We start from the raw sequence: 25152 nt of genomic DNA, 5'->3' as shown, positions 1-25152 counted from the left end.
TCACAACTGGAGTATAGAGCTGAAATTTCACTGAAGATCCATTATTAAATAATAACTTTAAAAATAATATAGTTAAACTCCTGTAGTTGTAGGACTTTTAAATAAAAAACTTAACAAACATTTATGTATATGTTTCGTAAAGATGTTGTAACTTCTACTTTAGTTTAAAATTTTATCGCCTGAACTATGTCTTACCCGAAGAAAAATGTAATGCCTTGCCTATTATAAAAATATACTTATACTAATTTATTTTTATCCATATATATTCATTCGCGTATACGCCAACGCTCCACCTACCTTGGGAACTAAGATTGAGAGATCGCTAAGCGATAAGAATTGTTGATTTTATTTTTTTAGTTTCTATTATGTAATCTATTTACTAAATATAAAAGAAACTAGTAGTAGTTAAAAGAATAAATAAATAAATAAAATGTTATGTCCCTTGTGCCTGCATTTACATTGACTCACTCACCCTTTTTCTGTTTGGAGGTAGAAGATGTGGAGAATGGGTGGTACCTACCTAGATGGGCTTGCACAACCAAGTATTAATAACTTTAATAGTACTGATTCAATAACGAATGAACCAAACCAATGAACAGAAAGTCGATTTCCGACTATAATACTAATGAAATTCTTTTTTTAGCTTTATTTCCATGGGTTGAAACACAAATCTATAAATAATTAAAGAATATTACATTTTAGACCTCTAACAATTTCTGCGCAAGTTATAGTTAGTGTAATAAATATAACTTCCAAATTAGTGTGTAATGCTAGAAGTAACGTAACTCCTATCAAGTAATACGATGTAACAATTCCAAGACAGAGTTTAATGATTAATGGACGCTTTTCGCCGCTCGCCGTCTGGTACGCAAGAATGTTATAACTTAGATAGTTTTATTGGACTTACAAACTATGTGACCTTTGTTAAGTTTCTTATCTCTGAATGTGCCATTTAATAATATAATTATATAACAAATTGTCTTGTTCTTTTGCTCTATATAATATATTATTATTTATATTGCTGTACTATTAAACTTTCTATTTAAATATTAATATTATGTTAAATCCAACTCAATCCTTGTTTCGATTTTAGGATATTAATTCCAGAATTGTAGCTCAATCGTAAAAACATGAATAATGTTAAGATTATCACTGTCCTGCTGATACTGAACTTGACAGTTGTATCAAAAGGAAACTATTGCGGGAAATTACGTGAATAGGGATACAGAAAATTTATTTTTCCTTCTGTCAAATAGCAGTTTATTCGATGACTATTTTGTACAATATGAATAAATGATTTACAAGTATATATGGTTATTTAGGTCAGTAGAGCAATTATCGAGCCCGGGAGAGTGCGACTCTGGTCTGGTGGGTATGAGGTCCCGTGCGGGTGGCTCCAAGGGTGGAAGAGGCAGGGGTTCCGCTTGGGGCTCGATCTCACGCGTGTTTGCCCGTAGCCGACACCGCACCAAGTCCGGCAGTGCGGCCAGCAGTGGACATGAGAGTGGTGAGAGAGATATCATTTTGTTTCGCGCAAATGAGATACAGAGATTTACAATTCACGTTCAATTTCTGTTGTCGTATCGTATTTCATAATATATACTTATTCAAATAAAAAAATAAACATAAATAAGTACATTTTGTTTTAGCAAAATAGCTTAATTGTTTTAACAAAAGCAAATAGTTGAATATTAATTAACTTATCGCCAATTTTTACGTAAGTCAAATTTACATTTTGCAATACTTTTGAAAACAGATATCTTAAGTCAAGGAATATTTAAACAGAGTATTTTATTATTGTAACGACACATAGAAAATAATAGTTACAACTCATGGACACCAACGGGATAGTAGCGAATATTTCTTCGTGAACGCAGAGCCGGTGTACGCGGGAACTGGAGTGGGTCGCGCGTGGTCGCCTCTCGGCAGCGAGGCAGCGCTGCGGGAGGCGGCGTCACTGCCGTTGTCGCGGTGGCGTGCGCCCGCCATCATCGCGTGGCTTGAACTCGCGCTCGGCATGCCGCAGTATGCCGCCGCGGTGGCCGACAACGTCAAGAGCGGAAAGGTAAGTTTGTGCTATCAATAGGCATATATAATTATAAAAAAAAAATATGATGAGTGCTTCAAATGAAAGAAACCATTAATAATGTTGTATTACTATTTACACATTATCTTAAATTAAGTTTAATGCACATGATGATGTCCTCTTGATCGATTTTGGTCTCAGTGTACATTCTCAAGGAAAGCTTGCTTGCCTAGAACATATAAGTTACTAAAATTATACATATAAAAAAGTATCTTAAAATAAACGCGCTATTCCGATGTATTAATCAATTTAGAAGATTATAATACCGCCACCGTCAGAAGACGATATTTTGTTGTGTAAAAATGTCATTCCATTGGATTTATAATGAAGCGACCTACGTTACCTTGTCACAAATTTAATGAGAAATTATTACTTATTAAAAACTGTATATAATGGTTCTTTTACCTTATTAAAAGTAAAAATCTTTTTTCTTTTTATGTCTTATTTATTTAGACAAAAATTACATAACTTTTTTTTAATAAAAATGAATAAATAATGTTGGCAAAATGAATTCTACCTAAATGAATTTCGCAAATGAATCATAAATCAGATTTTCTTAGAAAAGAGTTTTCAAACTACATCGTATAAATAAAAACAAGATAATTGTGTGGTAGTTCACACATAGTTACATAGAAAAATAAACACACACGTAAGATTCATTCGACAAACGACGAACTTTATGGATTACAAGATTTAAACTTCCAAATATAAGACCTCTTTCAATAACGCTGCACATATTCTAAGTCACCTTAATCTCAATTAGGATATTATACCCACCAAAAAAGAATAAAACTGGTTGAAATCATATTTTATTCGTTTTAAGGAGCTGTAACTTATTTTCCAAGAAGATTGACAATCCCGTAACACGATTAACAGCTGATGTAGAAATTCTTTTGATGTTTATTCTGTTTAATTTAGATTACCGCTAAATATAATGTATTTGTTAATATTATTCAATCGTCATTTCAATTTAATCCATTAAAGAACCCTTAATACTGTGAGATAAATCAAATTCATATAAACATCAATGGGAGAAAAATCCTTATTTATACACATTTATTATTCACAATAGCAATTTTATCACATTTATATGGAAATGAAGTCGCATCACAGACCTTTGATAAATTCATCGTACCATTTGTTTATTCAAATCACGTTGGTTATCAGTTCGCAGCGGTGTTATGTTATTAATATTTGGAACAATTATTTCATATCGTAGGAAGACCGTTTGAATTTAATTTTAATGGTCAAATTGAATTGATAGATCGTAAGGAAATTAAATTGAATATCTGATGATATTCTCAACTCTGTATCAGATAGTAACAAATATAATTGATGAATATATTGTATAACTCGAGATGGGGACAGCGCCGGAATGTTAACCGAAGATTGCCATAAGTGCACCACAGAATTTGCACCTCACCTTAATTTTTGGTTGAAATTAACACTGGGCTCGATGACGGAAGGTAACTTTGTGTGGAAACATGTTTGTGTCAGATTATTTTTTATCACGTGTATAACCAACCCGCATTAGAGCAGCGTGGTGGAATAATTCCAAACCATCTCCTCGGGAGAAGACATTTACAGGATGTTAATTTACCTTATTATAATAGTCGTGGATATCTTATGACAAAATATACAGTATTTCTTTCTATTATCATGTTAATATTGAAAATTCGTTTTGAAACTTCGCAGCTCATAAACCTGACACTATCTCGAGTTTTTCATATCGCTCTTCCGACATCGAGTTCTTCATATATTATATGAAAATCATATTACGCGGCTCTCTGAACGGGAAGTAACGAGGCATTATTAAAACAAAAATTAATATGCCACTGCATACTGTAACGTTGATTTTTATGCTATATGAATAATAATTCTCATTATTATATTTTAATATATAAATGTTTTAAATTATATTATTGAAGTCAGGAATTTTTAAATGAGGTTTTTCTTTCTCATTTCTGCGAATCGTGACTAGAAATTTCGAGCGGTTAATGCAGAGTAGACTGGTTGATTTATATTTTGTTGCCATTATTATATTTTTCTCTTAGACCTTAAACAAGAAGGTTTTGATAAATGCATTATGTTAAAAACACTTTTTAATAAATTCAAAAAAATATATATATATTCATATATATTCATTAAATTAAAATATCAATCAATGAAACAAAATAAAATGTTAAAGAGATTAATTTAAAAAAATAATAATTTGGACGGTGTAACTTAATTTGAATATAAGGAGCGCGTATTACCATAAGCTATAGAATCATCAGTAATTAAGTACTGTAAGAAAATGACGCAATATAAGCGTCAAATATTGTGTTCTGGTTGTTTCTAGATCCGTGCTTTGAATGGGCAGGTTCTGCTCGAGCTGACAGACACGGACCTAGAGGTGGGCTTGGGGATCGCTCAGCCGATGCACAGGAAGAAGCTGCGACTCGCCATCGAGGAGAGGAGGAGACCCGACCTCGTGCGCAACCCCAGCGTGGGACAACTGACGCACGCCTGGGTCGCCGCAGAGTGGTTGCCGGACCTCGGCCTCTCGCAGGTGAGAATGAGGCTTTTGTATATTTTATAGAACGGAATAAAAAATATATTTATAGAACATACATATAGGTTCCAGACTTGCCACTACCCAGACTTGCATAAACCAAATATATTCTTTTAAATAAATTAAAATTATTTCAACAGTACGCTGAGTCGTTCTTAGCTAACTTAGTGGACGCGAGAATGCTGGATACTATTAGCAAGAAGGAATTGGAGAAGTACCTCGGTGTCACGAGGAAGTTCCACCAGGCATCCATCGTCCATGGCATACATCTGCTAAGGATAATGAAATATGATAGACAAGTAAGTTTCTTGAAATTGAATAATATTAAAAATACTTTGGATTTATGGCGTCCTCGTATTCTAGAGAGAATTATCATAGCATTGAAAACTTCTTATTAGTTCTCAATATGTCCATTTTATAAAATATAATGTCTTAAGATAATTTAGATGTATTCAAAAATCAGATATTGTACAAAATAATAATAAAAAAAAACCATACTTAAATTGTACCAACCTCAGACTTGCATCAAGGTAAAATGTTAAAAGTGTGTCAGTGTACTAGAATAGATCTCATTACTTAGCTGGCCTGCTTACATACTATCAGCTGATTTTCATGTTGTAACTAGGCTGTGTCCGCAGAAACTAGTGTTTAGAACCGCAAGAGTTACATTACGCTTTAGTTAATAATATCATTGTACACATCGAACACCCTTAATGAGTAAAAAATACTGTTGAAAGATAAAAATATATAGTCATTTTGCGTTAATGTCTCTTTGACTGTTAAGATAAACAGGTTATTTGTTACACGATAAATGAAGGAAGACGTGGCAAAAGTAAATGAATGACTACTGAAGCTTCTTAAGACGGGCACAGACGGTAGTCAAAACAGCCTACAGGCAGTTTGTGTGCTTCGTAAACATGGAGCATAAATGCGTGGACGTTAAAAACTACCGCGTTTACGAGCTGAGTGGCTCTAAATTATGTGAACATTTAATGCAATAACTCTTATGTCCTAGTTTCGTAATAATTGTTAAAAATATGTTATAAATTTTATACTTCTGCGAACGGTATAAATTCTTTCAACAACATTCAACAAATATTTTTATTCTTGACATACTTTCGGTTATCTTTATTAAAAGTTACTATCAGCGCAAAAAAAAACACAATACATATTTAGAAGCAAAACACTTCATACTTTATTAAAATAGTTAAAAAGTAATTTTAAATTTAGTGAAGCTTGTACACGTCCTTATAAGCTGTTTCGTGTAGCCGCGACCCTAGTAATGTTGGAACCATTATTCATTTCTTATTCAAACCTCTTTTGAATTCCGCAGTGACATTGAACAAAATTTGTCCTCGTTTATCTTGCCCATTTTTAATAATATTGTTGTGAATTATTATAAGCCTAAGGTTTCAATGTTTTGACAGACTTTTTTTATTTATGTATTAGATCTGTGAGCGATATTTATACAAATTAAAAAATTACTATGTAATTTTAATAACATGCACAAAGGATTAGATTTATCAGGACATGAAGTAAACATATATAATATATTATAGTATCTTAATTTATATATATACCCAGATTATGTTTTAATCTTGGTACAATTAACCGTTTATATAATTTCAAAATAATTATAATTAAAACATTACAATATTTATAATATAATTATATACGAATAATTAATTCCTGAAATTAAAGTCGCAGATCACTATGTTTTGAAAAGTATAAGCTAGATTTATGTTTATGTCTCTTCAACGACTTACCTCATTACGTTATTTACACAAGTAAGGGAGAGTTGAGTTAGCACCGTAAACTACGAGGGTGCGACTGCGAGGTGGTACAAGAAGGGTAATGGCATTACTCAGACATCTATTAGGTGCTCTGAAATTGGTTTTATTTAGTAAATGAAACAGTTTACTTTACTCCTTACTTACAATAATTTATATAAAAACATCAAATCAATTTTTTTTTAATACTTAATTAATTACAATATGTAACTCGATTTTCAGGTAATAGTTTTTATTTTAACACCTTACCGTTTGAAAATAACTAATTTCCTATTTGGGTACATTAATCCGCTTTGTATGTTATTTATTATGATTTATGATGTCATTTTTCATATGATAGGCTCTGGCAGTGCGACGACATCAATGTGAAAACGTGGACGCTGATCCACTGGTTTGGACCAATCAGAGGTTTATACGTTGGGCGCACAACATCGACCTAGGCGAATTCGCTGATAATCTCAAAGGTAAGGCATAACCTTAAGCTATGTTAAAAAAATAGTCTGCTAACACATATCTGAAGACGAAGAAAACTACATTTATCAATTTAAAATGGTAATTTAACGCATTTACTTGCAATTTACAGTGATATCCAAATAGTCTTCTCCGATATTATGTTTCGAATTTTTTATTTTAGACAGCGGTGTCCACGGTGGTTTAGTGGTCCTAGAACCGTCTTTCACTGGAGAGACAATGGCTACAGCTCTCGGAATACCACCATCAAAAAGTATAATCCGAAGACATTTAGTTGCAGAGTTTGATGCTCTGGTTATTCCTGCGAGGTGATTAATTTTCTTATTTATTTATCGAACGTATACATATATTATTTAAAAATATTTAATAAAAAGAGACTTTACCTAAAGCAATACATTTTTTGAAACATAGTATCTTAAATTGAGAAAGTAATACATTAAGAATTTCACCGCTACTGATCAATCATCAACGAATTAAACACAAAGATAATTTATTCGATATTTATACTCAACAATCTATCGATATTTTTACACATACAATTGTCGAGTGCATCGCAAAGAACCAAATCATTGAATAAACGAAGCACTGCATGTAAGCCTAGTCACCGTCACAAGCGAACTACCTGTAGATGATTATAATATGAGGTGCAATCCTGCAGGTATACGATATTTTGCCAGGTGGAAGAACTGCAAGTGGAGGCTGCCCGAGCATCCATGTTGTCCACAAAGCAAAGATAAATCCAAAAAGATCAAAAAACTCTCCTTCAGAAAATAAATGTCGCTTCGATGTCCTTTTACGATCTGTACCTATGTAAAATTTTCCTCGTTGAAAAACATTGTAAAAGTGCTATTTTTACACGAAACTAAATATAGTTACGTTCGCTGTATACTTTTATAGGAGTTTCTTCAAATTGCTCGTCTGTAATTATCTGTCCTAAAATTTTACGAGCGGTGAAGACTGATATGTAATAGTAGGTAACGTGGTTCGCAAGTCAAGTAGAACGAAGTTCGTAATGGACACCTTCGGAAAGATCCCTTCGCCTTTGTCAATGTTAGATTCGATGTTCTCTCCCCGAAACCTTCCAACGCGCTGTAGTTTAGATTCGTCACATTAATGTTATTCGAAAAAAGATCAATTTGATAATTTTAGTAAATTATATAACATACGAAGTACGAGTAGTTACTATTTGCGTAAACGCATTAAATGCTTTACGTTATTATAGGGGTCAATCCCCTCGTCACATAACGAAAATATGTTTAGTAAAAACAATACTTTCATTTTTAATTATTACACATTTTAAAACATAATAAAATATTTGAATTTCATTAAATATTATTAGATATAAAAACGGAACCATTCACAATAGCTTTAGGGTTATAACAATAAATAGTATTTACTAATATTGTAAGATAAATATGTTTTTGACTTGTATACATTCATATTGTAAAGTTGAGAACGGTGTATTAGTTTTATTGTAACACTATCGATTGGCATATAAATGTGAATAAATCCTTATAAAAGATAAACCTTAAGGGATATCGAGCCAATTTCTTTTCTTGACCATCATCACTAAACTTGGCGATCCTTGCATCGAGACGGAACGGTAAACCATTTAATCGATACGTCATGAATGCCTCTGTCATCATCATTAGTTCGCACCTATCGGGCTTTGTCCACTCTGTCCTTATGATGTTTCTTTCTTCCACAAACATTGATTGATTTATTTTTTGGACCATTCGTTAATAATTTTATTGTTTCGAACACAGTGATATGCTTGTCTACTTTAATTTAGACATTGTTCTTATATGGTTGTTGTTTTCATACTTCGTTACAAAGAAAAATATCGCATTAATAGTATTGCAAAGCATCACGTTTTATTATTAGACTACTTTACAAGCGCCTGGGTGCAAACAGTGTTCTGGCTATCGCTACCTTCCATAGAAGGTTTCTAAGAAACCTTCTGGCGCCTCGCCGATGGTCCAAAACTTGATGAGGCACCCTCTAAAGCGCACTGTCCTGGTTTTCTGCACCTCCTACAGTCAACTATATTTATAAAGAAAAAGTGCCTGGATGTTTTTAATAGCAACCTGCGGTATTATTCTTTGTAATCAATATTTCTAAATTTTTCCTTGGTTACTCTTAGGCCATTTTTGTGATCATACTTGTACACAAGCATGATTCGTATTATTTTTATGTAAAGTGCATCATGCTTTTGGTGTCTATGCAGAGTTTGTTGAGAATCCTATAGCTCTTCAGTATACCGAGAACTATTTAAATATAAGCTGTTCATATAATATCGAATAAAATGGGATAGATCGATTAAGTAACAGATTTCTGAAAGCAATGTATAAATAACAATAGACAATGCATGTATGCTTTTTGTGTTAGCAATGTTAAACGAATTTAGTACAAATTTGAGGGCGCGATTGAGAAATAAATTTGCTGACCGCTATCTGGCTACTTACTGTCTATGAAATTTTCTCAAATTTGTACCTTCCGAGAGAACAGAGTAACCGATGAGAACAATTTGCAGGAATATGTTCGGCCATCAAATAAGGATGTTAGGACGACCCTTTTCGAGATCAGTGGCCACCGGCCTGCCTGGAATTGACTTCAGTGCTGATTCCAGAAGACATAGTCTGAGGGTAATCTTTTTATATAAATTTTTAGTTATAAGTATTTTCAAAATAATGTACTAAGATCATAACATAATTATATTTCCAGGGCTCGATAACCCGAGCGTTAGGTGTATTAAAACCTAAACACGACCGCGCCTCGCCCTCCAGCTCGAGCGAGAGTTCCAGCGTGATGAGTCTAACACAACCTTACCACATGTCGTACTCCCCCCCTATAGCGGTCCGTACGCTTTCCCAACTGAGCATGACGTACGCTCCGCCGCCGACCCTGCAGGAGTACGAGCCGATATACACTCCACTGAGTTTGTACTCTCAGTCTAGTGTGTCTACGAGAGACAGCTTACAGCGACTTAATGATATCAAGGAAACGAGTATTACGCACAGGTAAGATATAAAGATCGATTTCGAATAATATAAGCCCTTATTCGGAACAGGCTTTAAATTACGTTACAATCTTTAGAAGCAAGATACAAAAACAAACCACACACTTTATAACTTGACGTCATTTAAAAAATTAGAATGGTTGATTAGTTTCTAATTATTAAAATTAATTATAAAAAAAGAGTACTAATATCATTTTGAAGTATCACCCGTATCCTAAGAACTTAAGATAAATTATTTTACAATATAATAATTATATCATCAATTTGTAAGTGTTCTAAATATAAATATATAATTTAAATTATACACATTTATTGAATTAAATAGCTACAGTGTGATACACATATACTTTGCAAAATATTTTGATAACTGAATAGAAATACACGCATATTTTCATACTTCCAAAGATATGTATTACTTTCTTGTTAGAAACAGATTATATAATAACGTCACGTGAATGAATAACAAATTATTTATATTAAGCCTATATATGCATAAATGTGGTTGGTATGTTAGAGTATCAAATGAATATAATTTTAAGCTAGTTATAGCTAACACGTTTATGTTATATAGTAATCGGTACATAAACTATGACAGGAAGTTGTAAGCTGGACGCAGCTGCGATAGTGCATTACTCTGTCCAAAACTATACGCATAAAACTATACAGTAGCTTTATATATGGATAGGAACTCAGTTACTGGTAGCTACTGTGTATTAACTAGGTATTAAATAAAAAATAAAATATTCATTTCTTTTTTTAATACATTTTTATCGATTCGACACAAAATATTTCGTAGGTGCATAAAAATATATTTCATAAATAATTTTATTATGATTTTATTTTTAAGAAGTCTATATAACTCTATATAATGTGTTGTTTAATTTATCAAAATATAAATATTATTTTTGCATCTTTATATAAATTTTAATGTATGAAAGTAACTTTTATGGAAAATATACAAAAATAACGGGTTGTGTTAACTAAAAAATTATGTTAAAATAACCCAATAACAGAAATAAAAAATAAATAAATTCATTTTTGATATAATTAATTATTTTTAGTCTGTAAAATGTTTGAGCGCGATGATATAAAAAATAAGAAAATCGCAAAAAGTAGCTTGTATAAGACAATCGGGCTGAAATCATAGTGTATGTACTGTAAGTACATTATGCGCACAGGTACGGTCACAAAGCAGACCACGCTCATCGAGTCAGCTCGCCGCTGCCAGCAAAAACCAGCGACGACTCTGTGAAGCAACGGAGACATCGACGAGTCAAGAGCATCGGCGACATTAACGCATCCAGTAAAACAACCGTTTAAATGAATGTATCATTTAACGATAAATAAATGAAAAATAATTAGTCAAATGCTACTTTTATTTATTCAAATAATGTGTGTTTATGTAATTTAGCCTTCGAGAATCATTATTTGGTAATCAATTTACTCCGTGGAGTACTTCTTTAAAATACATGCTCTGCTTTTACTCATAACAATAATTGATTTAAAAGTCTGAGTACATATGAAATGAAATTATTTGCTTTTATATCTTTTAATTTTTAAAAGAATTTATTTCATAACGATTATTATTTTGTTAAAATAATAATAACATTTATTTTTGTATTGAAAATGACTCAATAGAGCTATTTCTTTAATATTAAAAACCGTTAGTTTAATAAATAATTAAGAACATTGGAAAAGACCACTGCCAATAGAAAAGTATGTAATGTCGAAATGTTCCTATAACTTGGAATCTTATAAAAGTGTGTCCGACATTTTCATATATAAACAAAATATATAAGGCATATCAAAAAAATACAAGAAAACATAATCAATCCGGACGATACAGACTAAGGATTGAAATATCATTATTATTTTATCCATGATATTCTGTGTTGTAAATTAAATTAATAAGCTAAGATGTCATTCATAATCTTTTATATGATTTCTTCGTACTATTTTAAATCTCTTTGAATGCTGTAATATTGCCGAACACTGTGATAATAAAATAATCTCACATAAAAAAAAAAATTAGTCAACTCATTCTCATATTATATATTAGTCAATTTGTATGAACAAATAATTTTAATTATGTATGTATCGCAATCGAGCTTGGATTCCTATAATATTTTATAATTGTTGATTTTTATTTGGTCGGTTGTGTTGTTATTATTTGAGTATAATTTTATTTAAATAATTTAAGTGATTTTATTTTCATTGTGATATAATTGAGTTACCAATGTTTAAATATGGATGTCTGAAATAAAAAATAATAATTTATGAAATAAATTGTTTCATTTAACGATTTCAAATCTTCGATAGATTTTTACAATACAGCGTATGATAATAATTGATTATATATAATTTTGAAACACTTGTAACAGCTATCTCTTATTCTAAATTATAACGTCGTGAATCGTTAAAATAAATATTACAAGATACTTTATTGAATTGGTCCTTAGTAACAATTTACTCAACGCACTTGCCTAAAGTCTACAGTTTTAAATTATTCAATTATAAAAAACAGATACATTACGGATCCTACAGAATACAAATAAACTGGTTTTATTTATATATATTTATACTCTGTAATTATATATTAAGATCAATTAAATTTATTAATCAAAACCAGAATTTCAAAATCCATCACAATATTATTAAGATGTTAACATTTTAAAACATCATGATTGAAGTAAATATTTCGTTGCTCATTTAATTAACCCAATACACACACACAAATAACATATAAAAGAATAAATCCTAGATTTCAAACCAAACTAAATTTAAATCGAATAATGATGATATAGAAATACAGAAAATAACTAAACATCGTTTTCGTCTTATTATAATCGGTGCGTGCGGCGCCGAACGTCGCCTCCATTCTTAGGAGTGCTATTATGAGGATAATATACCACAGCTCACGCCGCGATTATATATCAGCTTAAGGAACTAGGTCAACCAGTTGTTGATTATTATCTGGATGTATTTTCAATGCCTCATAAGTTGAAATTGATATTTTAATAATTGTGGACATATAAAAGTTGTAATGAATCTGGATAAATAAAAAGTGGCAAGATATAAATAATTTCTTTTAATTTTTGATTAAAGTTCAAACTTGAAAATAATATGAGCAAAAGAAATATTTTCTACAGCTACAAATTTTTTAATTATCGTTTCATAACCTTTTGAAGAAATCGCTTAGCACTTCAGACATAATTATATACTTCGTACGAGTCTCAGTTCTATCTCATCGCTTTCAGTTCCATGTATGCATCACACGGTATAAGATCTTCACTTGACCTCGCTTGCCTTCAGAAGCTTATCTTAATCTTTCCTACGACTTGCTCGTCACTTGTTACTTCTTTTAAAATATGTACATTAATATTATAACTTAAATGTAATAAAACTGAATGTTCCAATATATTAAATAATACATTTTAGTTACTACAAAATGTGATCAAATTTTTGACTGTTTTGACGTAAACGATATGTATAACATTATATAACTTTTTACTTGTCTGAGCTGATATGTCACAAGTCAGAATAATCAAATCTTAGCTGAGCCGAGAAGATTCCAAGCTGGGCAAGCAATACTGAATTTTCACGTGCTACATTTTTATTTATAATATATTTCGTGCTCGGCTTCGAAGGAAAATATCACGGGGAATCCTGTGTGTCGTATGACACTACTATTACTTGTATTACGTTTTATTACCTTAGCGCTGCAACCAGAAAGAGATTTGAATGACAAGAAACCAACACTACCGTAACAACGGAAAAGACTACAAGATGTCAGGTAAGGTTGGTTATTAGATTGACAATATTTTTTTAATATTTACTAAATTATAAAGGTATAAATTATAAAATATAACATAAAATAAATATATTTCAAATTCATAATAACTTATGTTCAAATCCAAATAAAATTATACTATATATACTATATACTATAAACACATTTAAATATATATGTTTTGTAAGCGCACATGAAATATATTTAGGAAATTTTTGGTTGTCTATTTTCTGAGAGATCGTAATTCAATTTATAAACAAACGTACGAACAGCACGTGCTGCGAGGACGACAAAAACAATAAATAAATAATATGTTGAGGTAAAAACGTATAAGTTATAAAATGTAAATTATTTTATTAATAAAGAATATTTAGAGGTAACTCTTAAAAATGTTCATAAATGTATTGAATATATCTTATTAACAACCAACTAAAAAAGAATTTGTTACTTTTTATACAAATAACAGAACATAGCTTACAGCTTAATTTAATTATCCTAAAGAAAAACCACGTATTTTGAAATTTATGTAATCTTTTGTATTGTAGTCATCTTGATATATGTACTTAATAAATAAGTATTTTGAGGTTTTTTATTATAGCAGTTAGTGGTAGGCTTTGTGTACGTACGAACCACCCACAATCAGATATTCTACTGGTCCGTTTTGAAGGGTGAGTGTGCCAAGGTAACTACAGGCACATGGACATAACATCTTAGTTCCAAAGTTTGGTGGTGCATTGGCGATGTAAGGCATGGTTAATATTTCATACAGCGCCATTGTCTATAGGCTTTGATGACTTCTTTCTATCAGATGACCCATTTGCTCGTCCGCCTAACCTATATCATAAAAATAAAATAACAATATAATCAGTTTCTGAACGGTATTTGTATTTCTTTGTATTAAGAGATATATTTTATGAATTTGATTTATTTCCACCGCAGAATTGTGCTGGTGTATTTATTACATACAATTACGAATGTAGAAATGAATTAAAGTACGTATTCCCTCTAACAACTAATTAATGTATTGGTTTCTTTGGCCTCAATATGTTGCACGAGACATCAACCCCTCAATTTATTCACCTTAATCCGAAACAGGGAGGAGACGACAGTACTCGTAAATCTCCTTTGATCCGCTCAATAACTTCTGTGAAGATATAATTAATTCCTGTAAATCTTATCAAAAAGCTTATGGTAAATTGCCTTCAATAAATTTATAGTAAAAATAAACATTTTTATAACAAGTTTTTATTGAAACTATCTGAATACGTGAAATAAAAATCTGAAAGTAAATCAAAACTATTATTTATATTGTTACACTATATATATATATATATATATATATATATATATATATATATATATATATATATATTTTGAATCGTCGATTTAATTTAAATGTGTTCATCTTAAGTAATGCATCATCGTTTTTCGATTCCTTACGAGTTAATTACAAGAATTTAATCCTTTAATAAAGCGACCTTCTAGAACTTTGACCCTACTTAAAGCAACATACACTTGGTCAGCACCGAAGCTTTGATCCTAAATAGACAAGTGCGTGGTTGATGATACTACCCTGCGTTTTATGTACTGGGCAAGCTTACTTCTAATGATTTGGACTTAATGACGTGAACACCGTCTTGCCAGACGATATAAAGGGTCATCACAATTGTATGTGTATACGAAATTGTGCCTGTGGTGTTAGTCATCGAGGAGTTCGTTTATCGAAAGCCAACCTTTATAAAGCCATGTCATGGTGAAAATTAGAACGGGTCAATATAATAATAATTATATAAAATTTATTATCCACTGTTGCGGAGTTGCTGTTGCCCTCACCTGGGGCCAATTCAGAATTAGGTCATGCCATAAAATGCATTGTCAACGATCCCGAATTATAATGACAATTATCGAATCCGAGAGATAAATGGAAGTGTCTCTTATTCAGCTTGCAAGATAGATAATATAATTACGACTTTACGGTTACTGGTTTTGAGCATAATTTAATTAGGACAACGATGAATGACGGTCGAATTCTATATATATCTACGTGATCTATAATTATAAAATAACTATACATTACTTACCTTCCATTGATTGATCTCAAGCCTTAGTTGTTTATCAGAAACCTTGGTGACAAATCGTGGCTGTACCTAATTATAAGTTTTGTATTGAACTTTTACGTTTACAATTTAACTATACAAGGAAATTATAGACAGTAATCAATTGTAGACAAATGTAATTTTGTCCAAAGTATAAATAAATGAATCGGTTATAGGGCTTTGTGTAGGTGCGGATGTACCACCAATACATTAGATACTCTTCTGTCACACAACATTATTAGTATTGCGGTATTTCAATGACAAGATTTTATCTTATATTCCGAATATTGTGCAGTAACGATGATGTATATACATGTATATTGTATATATTTTTATATATAGGCGAAGAATTCTCTATCAAGTCCTTATTTGCTCGTCTACCTTTCCAAAACAAGTTAAAATAAAAAAACAAACGAATATTTTCGAGGACAATGTATAATTATCCTAATATGTGTATTGTGTAAGTTTGAGTGAACTTGGATACGCAGATACGAGACCCATTCTCTAAAGAATTCTTTAATTAATAGTTAAATTAAAAAATCCCATAATTAATGAGGCCAAGATTGTAAAACTTACTTAAAGTCTTTGTAACTTATAATCAAATGCTGTAAGCTTTAGTTAATGAAATAAGATAAGTACAATGAATATCTACAGGTCATATAAATACTTCATTTTTTTTTTCGTAAAACACGAATTAATTAAAAACGTAGGTTCAATTTGTGGTTAGAATCGATAGCGTATTTCAAGTAGTGAATAATCATTGGAATAAATTTATAACTTAGTTATTGGTATAAATACTTAATAAGCATTTGTTTATTTTACACTTTTATATAAACTGTTCACACTTTTTCTATGAGCTTTTGTTCTTTTAAGGCTTTGTTAGTATTTCATACTTTTTTTTATCAAAGCGACTGCCAACAACTGCTTGAAAGTTGTTTAAAACTTTTGCTTTTTTTTCATTTTCTTTCAATTAATTTTTCAATCGACCTTTAAACTTTACCTGCTTTTACATTAAAAGCCGTCCGTTTAATTTAAATGTTGCAAAAAAATTAAACGTCTATCAATTTAATCGAGACGAAAGTATAACTCATAATTTTAAAAACACAATAAAGTATAATACTACAGTAATTCATAAGAATTATAATTTATGGACGCATGTATAACATCTTTATATTAAATATGTGAATACTATATTTGTACGTAATATCAATTTCTGTTTTAGTCCGTTACGTTATAGCTTCTTATAATTTACTATACGCTTCCTCAGAAACCGTAACATGTGAGAAACTTGTATGCTCCAAATATGTAGAGAGAATTTATCATGCAACGATCTACTGAAACTAATTAGTAATTTAATAGTAGTCTAGAAAGGAGTGAGCAGGTATCTTACTTACTAGCGCGTATACATGTTTAATAATATAACTATAACTTAGAGTTCACCTTAACCTAAACTAAAACAAAATCTAAAAAAAATATAATATGTTTTTTGTTTACCGTGTTAATAATATTTTGGGAAACATTTGTAAAAGTTCAGACAGTTTTAGTGTGCCAAACATTTTTATAAACATTTTTGTATTTATAATAACTTATCATTATCATTTTTTGTGTAAGTTTTAAGAATTATAGCTTTAGTTAGCCTATTACTCGAGTTTTTTTAAAGAGCCAAATATTTCAACAGCATTGCAATGAACTGCTTATAAAAATGGTTGTGTTGTGTATTTTCAATAACATAATTAAAATACATATGTAAATAACCCCTAATCCCTACAAATACTGTCCAATATGTGTAATTATGCGAAGATGTTTAGAATTGATTGAATCAATATATTTTTAAACCAATCAGGATCAAGAAAAATTCAGTCATAACGTTGCCCTTACGTTTGTGTTGCGATTTACAATTTAAAATTTCGAAAAATAAGAGTTAATTATTACATGCAGAAATTAATATATGAGGTGGGTAATTGTCAATAAATTAACGTTAATGTGAAATATTTGGCGGAATTTCAAATGTCGGGATGGCAGATAGATGATGTAATAAGGAGTAACTTTGGCTACAACAATAACTTTTTTGATATGCACGAAGTCACGGACACAGCTAGTTATTTATATGAATATTACAAATATACTCAATGCGAGTATACATATAACAGATTTCCATCCGATACATGCCGATATCCTGACAATATTTTTCCTCAGCACCGAGCGCGACTTGAATTATAAGCGGCGCTAAATTTGAACCCGTATTCTTCAGGTACGAAATCCAAAAACTGAGCCACCTCAGCTTAAACTAATAATGTTTCAGATTCAAATTAACACACGAACATATCGGTATCTTTAAATATTTTACAGTAATAACGGTGCAAACTAAGTTCTCTATTTCCTTGTTTAGAGTTTCGAACTTTCGCATGCCGTACAAGTCTCGAGCTCGATGGGTAGAAAATATTCCTCATACATGACTTATACTTAGTTCGCGGAAATATTTTCGAGCCAGCAGGAGGAGCGTATGATTTATTTTGTCACATTATATTTATGATATTATTACTATTTCATCATTTGGACATTCCATTAAGTTTTCGGATTTTATTTTGCAATACCATGTACTGCATTTGAATTGTTCTCTTAATATACGCTTACATATTAAATTTCAATCATTCGTAATATACTCGAATAATTGACCCACAGGTATATAAATAAATAATAAAAAAAATCTAAATCAAATCAAGTATTGAATATAATATTTAAGCTATGATATTTAAAGAACATTAAAACAAACCGGGTAACCGTTTAAAGTTTCTTTTTTTATGAAATATTCAGTTACTAGAGATAGTTTTAATAAAATTTTTTTTCAGACAATGCTATTTGTCACTTTACCGTCTTAAAATGTTTTAAGAAAATTGCTAGTCTTTTATAAAACATGCGGCCGGAGTATGGGAGATGGCGCATGACTTTTATATGCGCGGTTTATGCATACGGATAGTATGGAATGCATTTTTGTTTTATAACCGTATAAAAAATTACTATATATTTGGCTTATTATATTTGGTTTAAAATTAAGCCTATCCATATTTTATGAAATAAGATTAACTCTTCTAAACTGTAGAAGACTATTCTTGATCTAGATTAACAGATGCGACTGTTATCGGCTTAGAAAGATATAATATTAGATTTAATATTGTTTCATCGACTCAATGACAATATTGTTTTAATTTTTTAAACACATCTAATATTTCAAATAGCGAACACTAAAATTTAGTAAAATACGTAGATAATCAGAATGCAAATCTTTTAAATCTTACATACCCTGAATCAAAAAACATTAATTCTGAACACTTTGAACGTGATCCGTAAAAAGTATTAAGGTTTAATACCCTAGTGAAGCTGAGACTAGGAAATTTGCATGGCAATTAGAATGAGGCTAGGGTCGCATTACCATTTCAATCGTGGCGAATGAGCGACTTGCACTCAAGCGGCGACTGAGTGAGCAGCACCTCTTTTCAGTGTAATCCTACTGGGTAATTTTAGACTTTACTCTTTGTTTAGAAAAAACGATACGAAGTTACTCTATAGCTGTTCTAACTTTTAGCCCTATAGCTGTACACAATTTATAACTTACAGTATGAACGAAATAAGATAATTTCCATCAACTATTTCGGTATGAAAACGAAAACAACTTTTTGATATAAAAGTAAAATGTTAGTGTATATGCGAATACATTTTAGTCGTACTTACATTTTTATCACAACAGCGCGTCGAAATTCGCCAATCCTTTTAACGAAATCAAATGTTGTTCACGATTTTAAATATCGATTTTACATTTCAAATTAAAAACCAAGTTTTAATTGTTCTTTATAAAATAATCTTATCTTTATTATATTTATAATATATAAATGATAAAGCAACAAATGAACATACAAAATTCATGAGTAGTTTGTAGTTGATATTTGTCAGTTAATTAGTTGAAAATAAAATTAAACAAATGAATTATATGATTAAATTAAATTTTATAAGAAATCGAATAAGATGTTATTAACACAAATGAACGGAGGATCATTGTATATATAATTAGCCAACTACATTCATTACCGATAGGTAAAGTAAGGTAAGTAAAAATGTGATCAACAATACTTAATTATTTTCTTAACCTTATTATATTCTTCTAAAAATAAAACTCTTCATTAATTTTCGACATACTCGAAGACGCTATTCTTCTTATATATTAGGCTCCGATTTAAGTATAGATTGACAGCAAAAAAATTAAACAAAACGTTACATAACTTGTTACGGTATAGAAACAGATAAAAGATAAAACGTCTACGTGGATAAAAAAAATCTTTTTATTTCATGTTGGGTTGTCAATCAAAGTTTTATTTTAGTGTTCACGCATATCGGAAAGTTTCATGAGTATAGGTACTATGGAATGAAAAAAACATCTACATTTATGACGATATAGACATTTTTATTTTTATTGCTCGTTTACTTGTTTTATTTTGAGTTGGATTGTAGAACTGCTTGCACCATTAGTAATTAGAATATAAATATTTAGGTAAAACACTTAAATGCTGGTTAGATTGTACCATTTCAACATCGATTGCTAAGTCAGGTTGGCCGAGTGGTCTAAGGCGCCAGATTTAAGCTCTGGTTCCCGAGAGGGAGCGTGGGTTCGAACCCCACACCTGACAGTTCAATGAATTAGATAATTATATTTTTTCTGCTTATAAGAACTATCTCATCCAAACAGTTCAGGTCGGTTTTTCTGTAAGCCGCTACTACAATCAAAGTTTCTGTACTATTTTGAGCGAACACGATTTGTACAGTGTCTTTTTTTAGTTTTGATTTTATATGTATACTATACATGTTGCAAGTCCTTAATATGAGTAATTCTTACACAAAAAAATAATAAAAATAAGTGGAAAATTGCATTGATTAAGAATATTTCTTATTTTCAAATTAATATAACTTATGATAAAAAAAAATTACGGCTTTACGGTTACTGGTTTTGAGCATAGTTTAATTAGGACAGCAAATAGGCCGCGATAACACGGGGCCGGAGGTTTAAATCTTTCTAAAATATAATGTATTTTTAGGTACAAATTAGGATAAAGAACATTTTTAACTAACATTTTTGTTTCTCTTTAACGACAATATTACGATTTTTTTTTTACAATAACTTCATTTTACTTCGATAGCTACAAAGCTAGATTTAGTTGAATTCCGACCACATTTGCCAATGCAGAAAATTATTGCAATTGACACGTAATGATTCATACGAATGCTCGCAAACGAACCTTAATTATATTTCAAGAGCACAAAATATAGACTGTTGATTGATTTCGCGCTCATTTTCAATTCACAGCCAATAAATAGGTGCTGTACGATATCCGAACATGTAAAATCAACTCAATGGGAAGAATCATATGAATATATATAGGTATATATTCAGTCAATTTTGTTTTTTAAAGGGACTAATCTTATTCAACTGGTGGTTTACTCTAACACTATTAATTTTATTTTAGGACTTTTGCGTGAGTTACTCTATTACTTTATATGATACAATATTAAAGATAAACATTAGCTGACATCGCAAATATACAAATCTCATTCCATTTTTAAAACTTTATATCTTTTTTCTAATGAATATTTGAGACGTTCAGAAATTCGCGATTTTCAAACTAAAACTTATACCGCAGTATTCAATCTTCACAGCTTATTTCTACTAGAAAAAACACTATTAACCGATACGACTCGCACACAACACATTGACAGTAATAATAATACATTACTTTTCATGCATGTGCCAACAATAACTGTAAAAGTTTAATCTCAATCGCTTGAATGATAAGTGAACGTATAAAATACGAATGAAAACTATAATTATTGTGTATATATAAGATTCATATTACACAAGACGATATACAGAAATTATAGTAATCCAAACCTGTACGTGACATCGAGTCTTTAATAATATTTGAGAACGTAGGAATCCGCGCCATTCTGGGAACACGTCGCTAAGTCATAAAGCCTTCTGCAACTTCGATCCAACTTAAAAATTGTTCCCTAAAGTATTCTACTTCTTCGGATTACAGTACGTGGCTATTATTTTTATATATTTCACCGAGAAAACATGCTGCTTTATTCTCGTAAACGTTACAATTTGAGAATATATGTTTATAGAAAATTGTTTCAACTCAAATTTATCGTTTCAATAAACTATTCAAATTTATGTGTACCGATAACATAGTAAAAATTATATACGACTATATATATAAAAACAACATAATATTAATTTAATCGGTGTATTTAAATGATCTAAAAAGTAATTTCGTTTTTAAATTGATTACAAGTGATAACGGACAACCCACTTAAAAGCGGTGTAATTTTGAAGGAAAATATTTTTCCGACGGAGTTGAAGTGATTTGAACTGAGATTGAATTCAGAGCTTAGTCTACATAAAGATCTTAAGTGATATCTCACTGGCGGAGTACGAAGCTTAGTGGTTTTTCTAATACGACTTTAAGTCTATCTTGGTCTAAGGGAAGTTTATACACTCACTGTGGTTTACTGTGGTTAAACATTGCGTTATAAACTTTGAGATCTGACAGTTGAAATTTCTTAGACGGTCTGTAATAAAACTATTCCCATTTTTGTTCATAAAAATACAAACTAGAGGCAAAGCAGCTTTTATTAACATTTTTTAATATAAGTTCATATGAGATAAAATATGTACTACGTTTGTTCTTAATACCATCATCTTAGCCTTATTATTACCATAAAATTAAATGCTCCTCATCAAGAGATCCCCATGATTAGCGTGGTGGAAGAGTTTCATTTTTCTCAAGAGTAAAAGTGAGCTTAGCCCAGCCGTCGGAATTTAGAAGCAGTCTTTTACATTTAATAACATTTTATAAAATAAAGTACGACTTAGTTTGCAGTTCCAAACTTCAACAAGATATTCTATGTGTGATTTTATTAGTGCATTATATTATATAAATACACATTGAACAGAATATTGACTTGGCATGCGAGATAATATTATACTCAACGCTTTTATCAGCGGTGAGCTGTTTGTTTTAATATTTTATTATGATTTATTTAGTTCTTCCCAAGTGTGGCATTTGTTGCGCGCTGTTGCTTTATTGTTTCATTTTTGAAAAGTATTAATTGCATACAGTAACTCTTTATTTTATTTTATTTTCGGGAAGCATACAGCATAGTATAGTACTCAAATATTTGATACCAAAATAAGTCTTACATAAACCAACAAAGTATCCACTGTTACATTAAAACATGGAGTAAATCTAATAAGATAATTTAATAATAATCAATGTATATAAAATTAGGTTTTTTATAAAAAATATTTTAAGCTATAACAAAACAAAGAATATTAATAACATATAAAAAAATGTAACTCTTTTTTTTACTATTTCTTTCTTAATACAATGTTATTTTATACTAAAACTAAAACTTATATGCTGAAATTTTATACAGATAATAAAAAAGGAAAATTTACATATGAACAGTCTCGCTTCCAGTTTGCTTCTTATTTTTTTTAAATGGCAATCCTTAATACTTCTAGTTGACTTATCATATAAAGACAATAATTTTTAAAACGTCATTTGATATTTAATCTGTTCATATTGGTTGACAATATTTTGAAATAATAGACAAGTGTAAGTTATTACTTACATTTAATTTACGTTAAGCTTTTATTGTTAACAAAAGGATCAAATTGTCAAAGTGAAGTAAACATTTCTAAAAGCGTGTACAACTAAAATGACGTGAAATCATGAAACAGCAAGTACAACGCTGTCGTAGCCTCAGCTCGGCTTATCGCTTATCCGCTTACAGCCTGAATCCATCTGTAACGGTCTACCTGACTTCAACTTACTGTTAAACTATGTTATATTCCAAGAATTACAATTTTTAGTTTATAAGATATATAATTCATATATTAATCTGAGTTGTATATCGAGAGATTACACAAAATATGCATCTTATTCATATGATTATCTTTGTACATATATATATATATATGCATACATGTAAGAAAATTGGAGTGTCTGTTTGTAATATTAATAACCGCTTTTTGTTAGCAGCATATGTATATATATATCACGATAGATATATTTGCAATGATTGTCTGTCTGTGTGTATGTTTATTGCGGCTAATCTCTGGAACGGCTGGACCGATTTTGACGGGACTTTCACTGGTATATAACTGATATAATTAAGAGTATCTTAGGCTACTTTTATTTTAGAATTATATATAAAATAATGTATAATCATATAGTCATACTGCAATGTCCAAGTATGCCCAAACTGTCCAGTAACGCGCGCAGCCCTCGCGCCGCTGTCACGCTGGTTTCCTCCCACCAACGACTTAATAAGACAAAAGCTGACTAATACAAAATAAGTTAAAGTAAATTCAAACCCACACGAAGTCGTGAACACAACTAGTAAGTATATAAAATGCTAACAACCTGCCCCGGCTCAACATGGGTGTTGTTTATTAATAAGAAAAAGAAAATTATATGATATGAATAATTATCAGTGAATACATTTTAAGAAGGCCTTAGGCCGCTACATACAAATTTTGCCTCTTTATTTTAGTATAATTAGCCAGGTATCAAAAATTCATAATGATTTCCCGTTCGTGTGTGCATGCCTAAATAAAATATATGAATACAGAATAATATAACATTATATTTTTAATGAAGTCACTCGTTGATTGTATAGTTCTATTCAAATACATAAGTCGAATTGTAAATATTTTAATTGGATGGAATCTAGCCACTAACTACAACCTATGTTAATACACAGAGCTAGATATATGCAGCTCTGGCATTGCTCTAGTGCTATCAGCCGTGAAAACTAAATGGTTGTCTCTCGTGTCTGTAATTACTGGCTGGATCCTACTATTTGCTAGAATAGTAATAAACACGAGTCGTAGGTTTTACCTATACTCGTATATAACTCCTACTATTAAAATTTAGCTCTTTGGCTTTTGATATTTTTTCTGTTATTCGCATCGGATATACATAAAATAGGTCCCCGCTAATACATGTGTATTAAGACATCACGCATTTTATGAAATTATGTCGCCACGGTAATTCATTTTTCTTCTATTTGTCATGTAATTTTGTTGAATCATTTAACGTCGTAAAAATCTAAACTTAGAATGAATTCGTCCTTTTTAACATGCTTATATTAGCTTCACTTGTAACTAGGTATGTAAGAAAATCTTGGAATCTTAATTTGACCCACTTCTCGGTCTTCGATTAGGATGAAATTTTGCACACGCTCTGAGTTCTGATGACAATACTAGCTAAGAAACGTCATTACAAATCCA

At 30.6% G+C, this 25152-nt stretch overlaps 1 protein-coding gene and 1 non-coding gene across 7 annotated transcripts in view; both read left to right on the top strand.

The window, feature by feature from the left end:
* Window positions 1–11422, top strand: part of LOC125068402 (kazrin) — a 92975-nt gene extending 81553 nt beyond the window's left edge. For 3 of the 6 annotated variants that reach the window (XM_047677505.1, XM_047677504.1, XM_047677503.1), the window contains exons 12-20: window positions 1323–1507; window positions 1878–2065; window positions 4428–4637; window positions 4781–4939; window positions 6771–6894; window positions 7065–7209; window positions 9435–9546; window positions 9626–9921; window positions 11099–11422. In XM_047677505.1, coding sequence (XP_047533461.1) covers window positions 1323–1507; window positions 1878–2065; window positions 4428–4637; window positions 4781–4939; window positions 6771–6894; window positions 7065–7209; window positions 9435–9546; window positions 9626–9921; window positions 11099–11240 — 1561 coding nt within the window. In that variant the 3' untranslated portion in view covers window positions 11241–11422. Of the gene's footprint in view, window positions 1–1322; window positions 1508–1877; window positions 2066–4427; window positions 4638–4780; window positions 4940–6770; window positions 6895–7064; window positions 7210–7559; window positions 8186–9434; window positions 9547–9625; window positions 9922–11098 lie in introns of those variants that run through there. The other 3 variants (XM_047677506.1, XM_047677508.1, XM_047677507.1) reach the window with 3 other exon arrangements.
* Window positions 11423–20401: 8979 nt separating this feature from the next.
* Trnal-uaa lies at window positions 20402–20485 on the top strand. Its single transcript has one exon. It is a non-coding gene; the product is annotated as a tRNA-Leu (tRNA).
* The last annotated feature ends 4667 nt before the right edge of the window (window positions 20486–25152 follow it).

This window comes from Vanessa atalanta, chromosome 13 (assembly GCF_905147765.1).
Source record: "Vanessa atalanta chromosome 13, ilVanAtal1.2, whole genome shotgun sequence".
Taxonomy (NCBI): domain Eukaryota; kingdom Metazoa; phylum Arthropoda; class Insecta; order Lepidoptera; family Nymphalidae; genus Vanessa; species Vanessa atalanta.
This window is presented reverse-complemented; position numbering and strand designations above follow the sequence as displayed.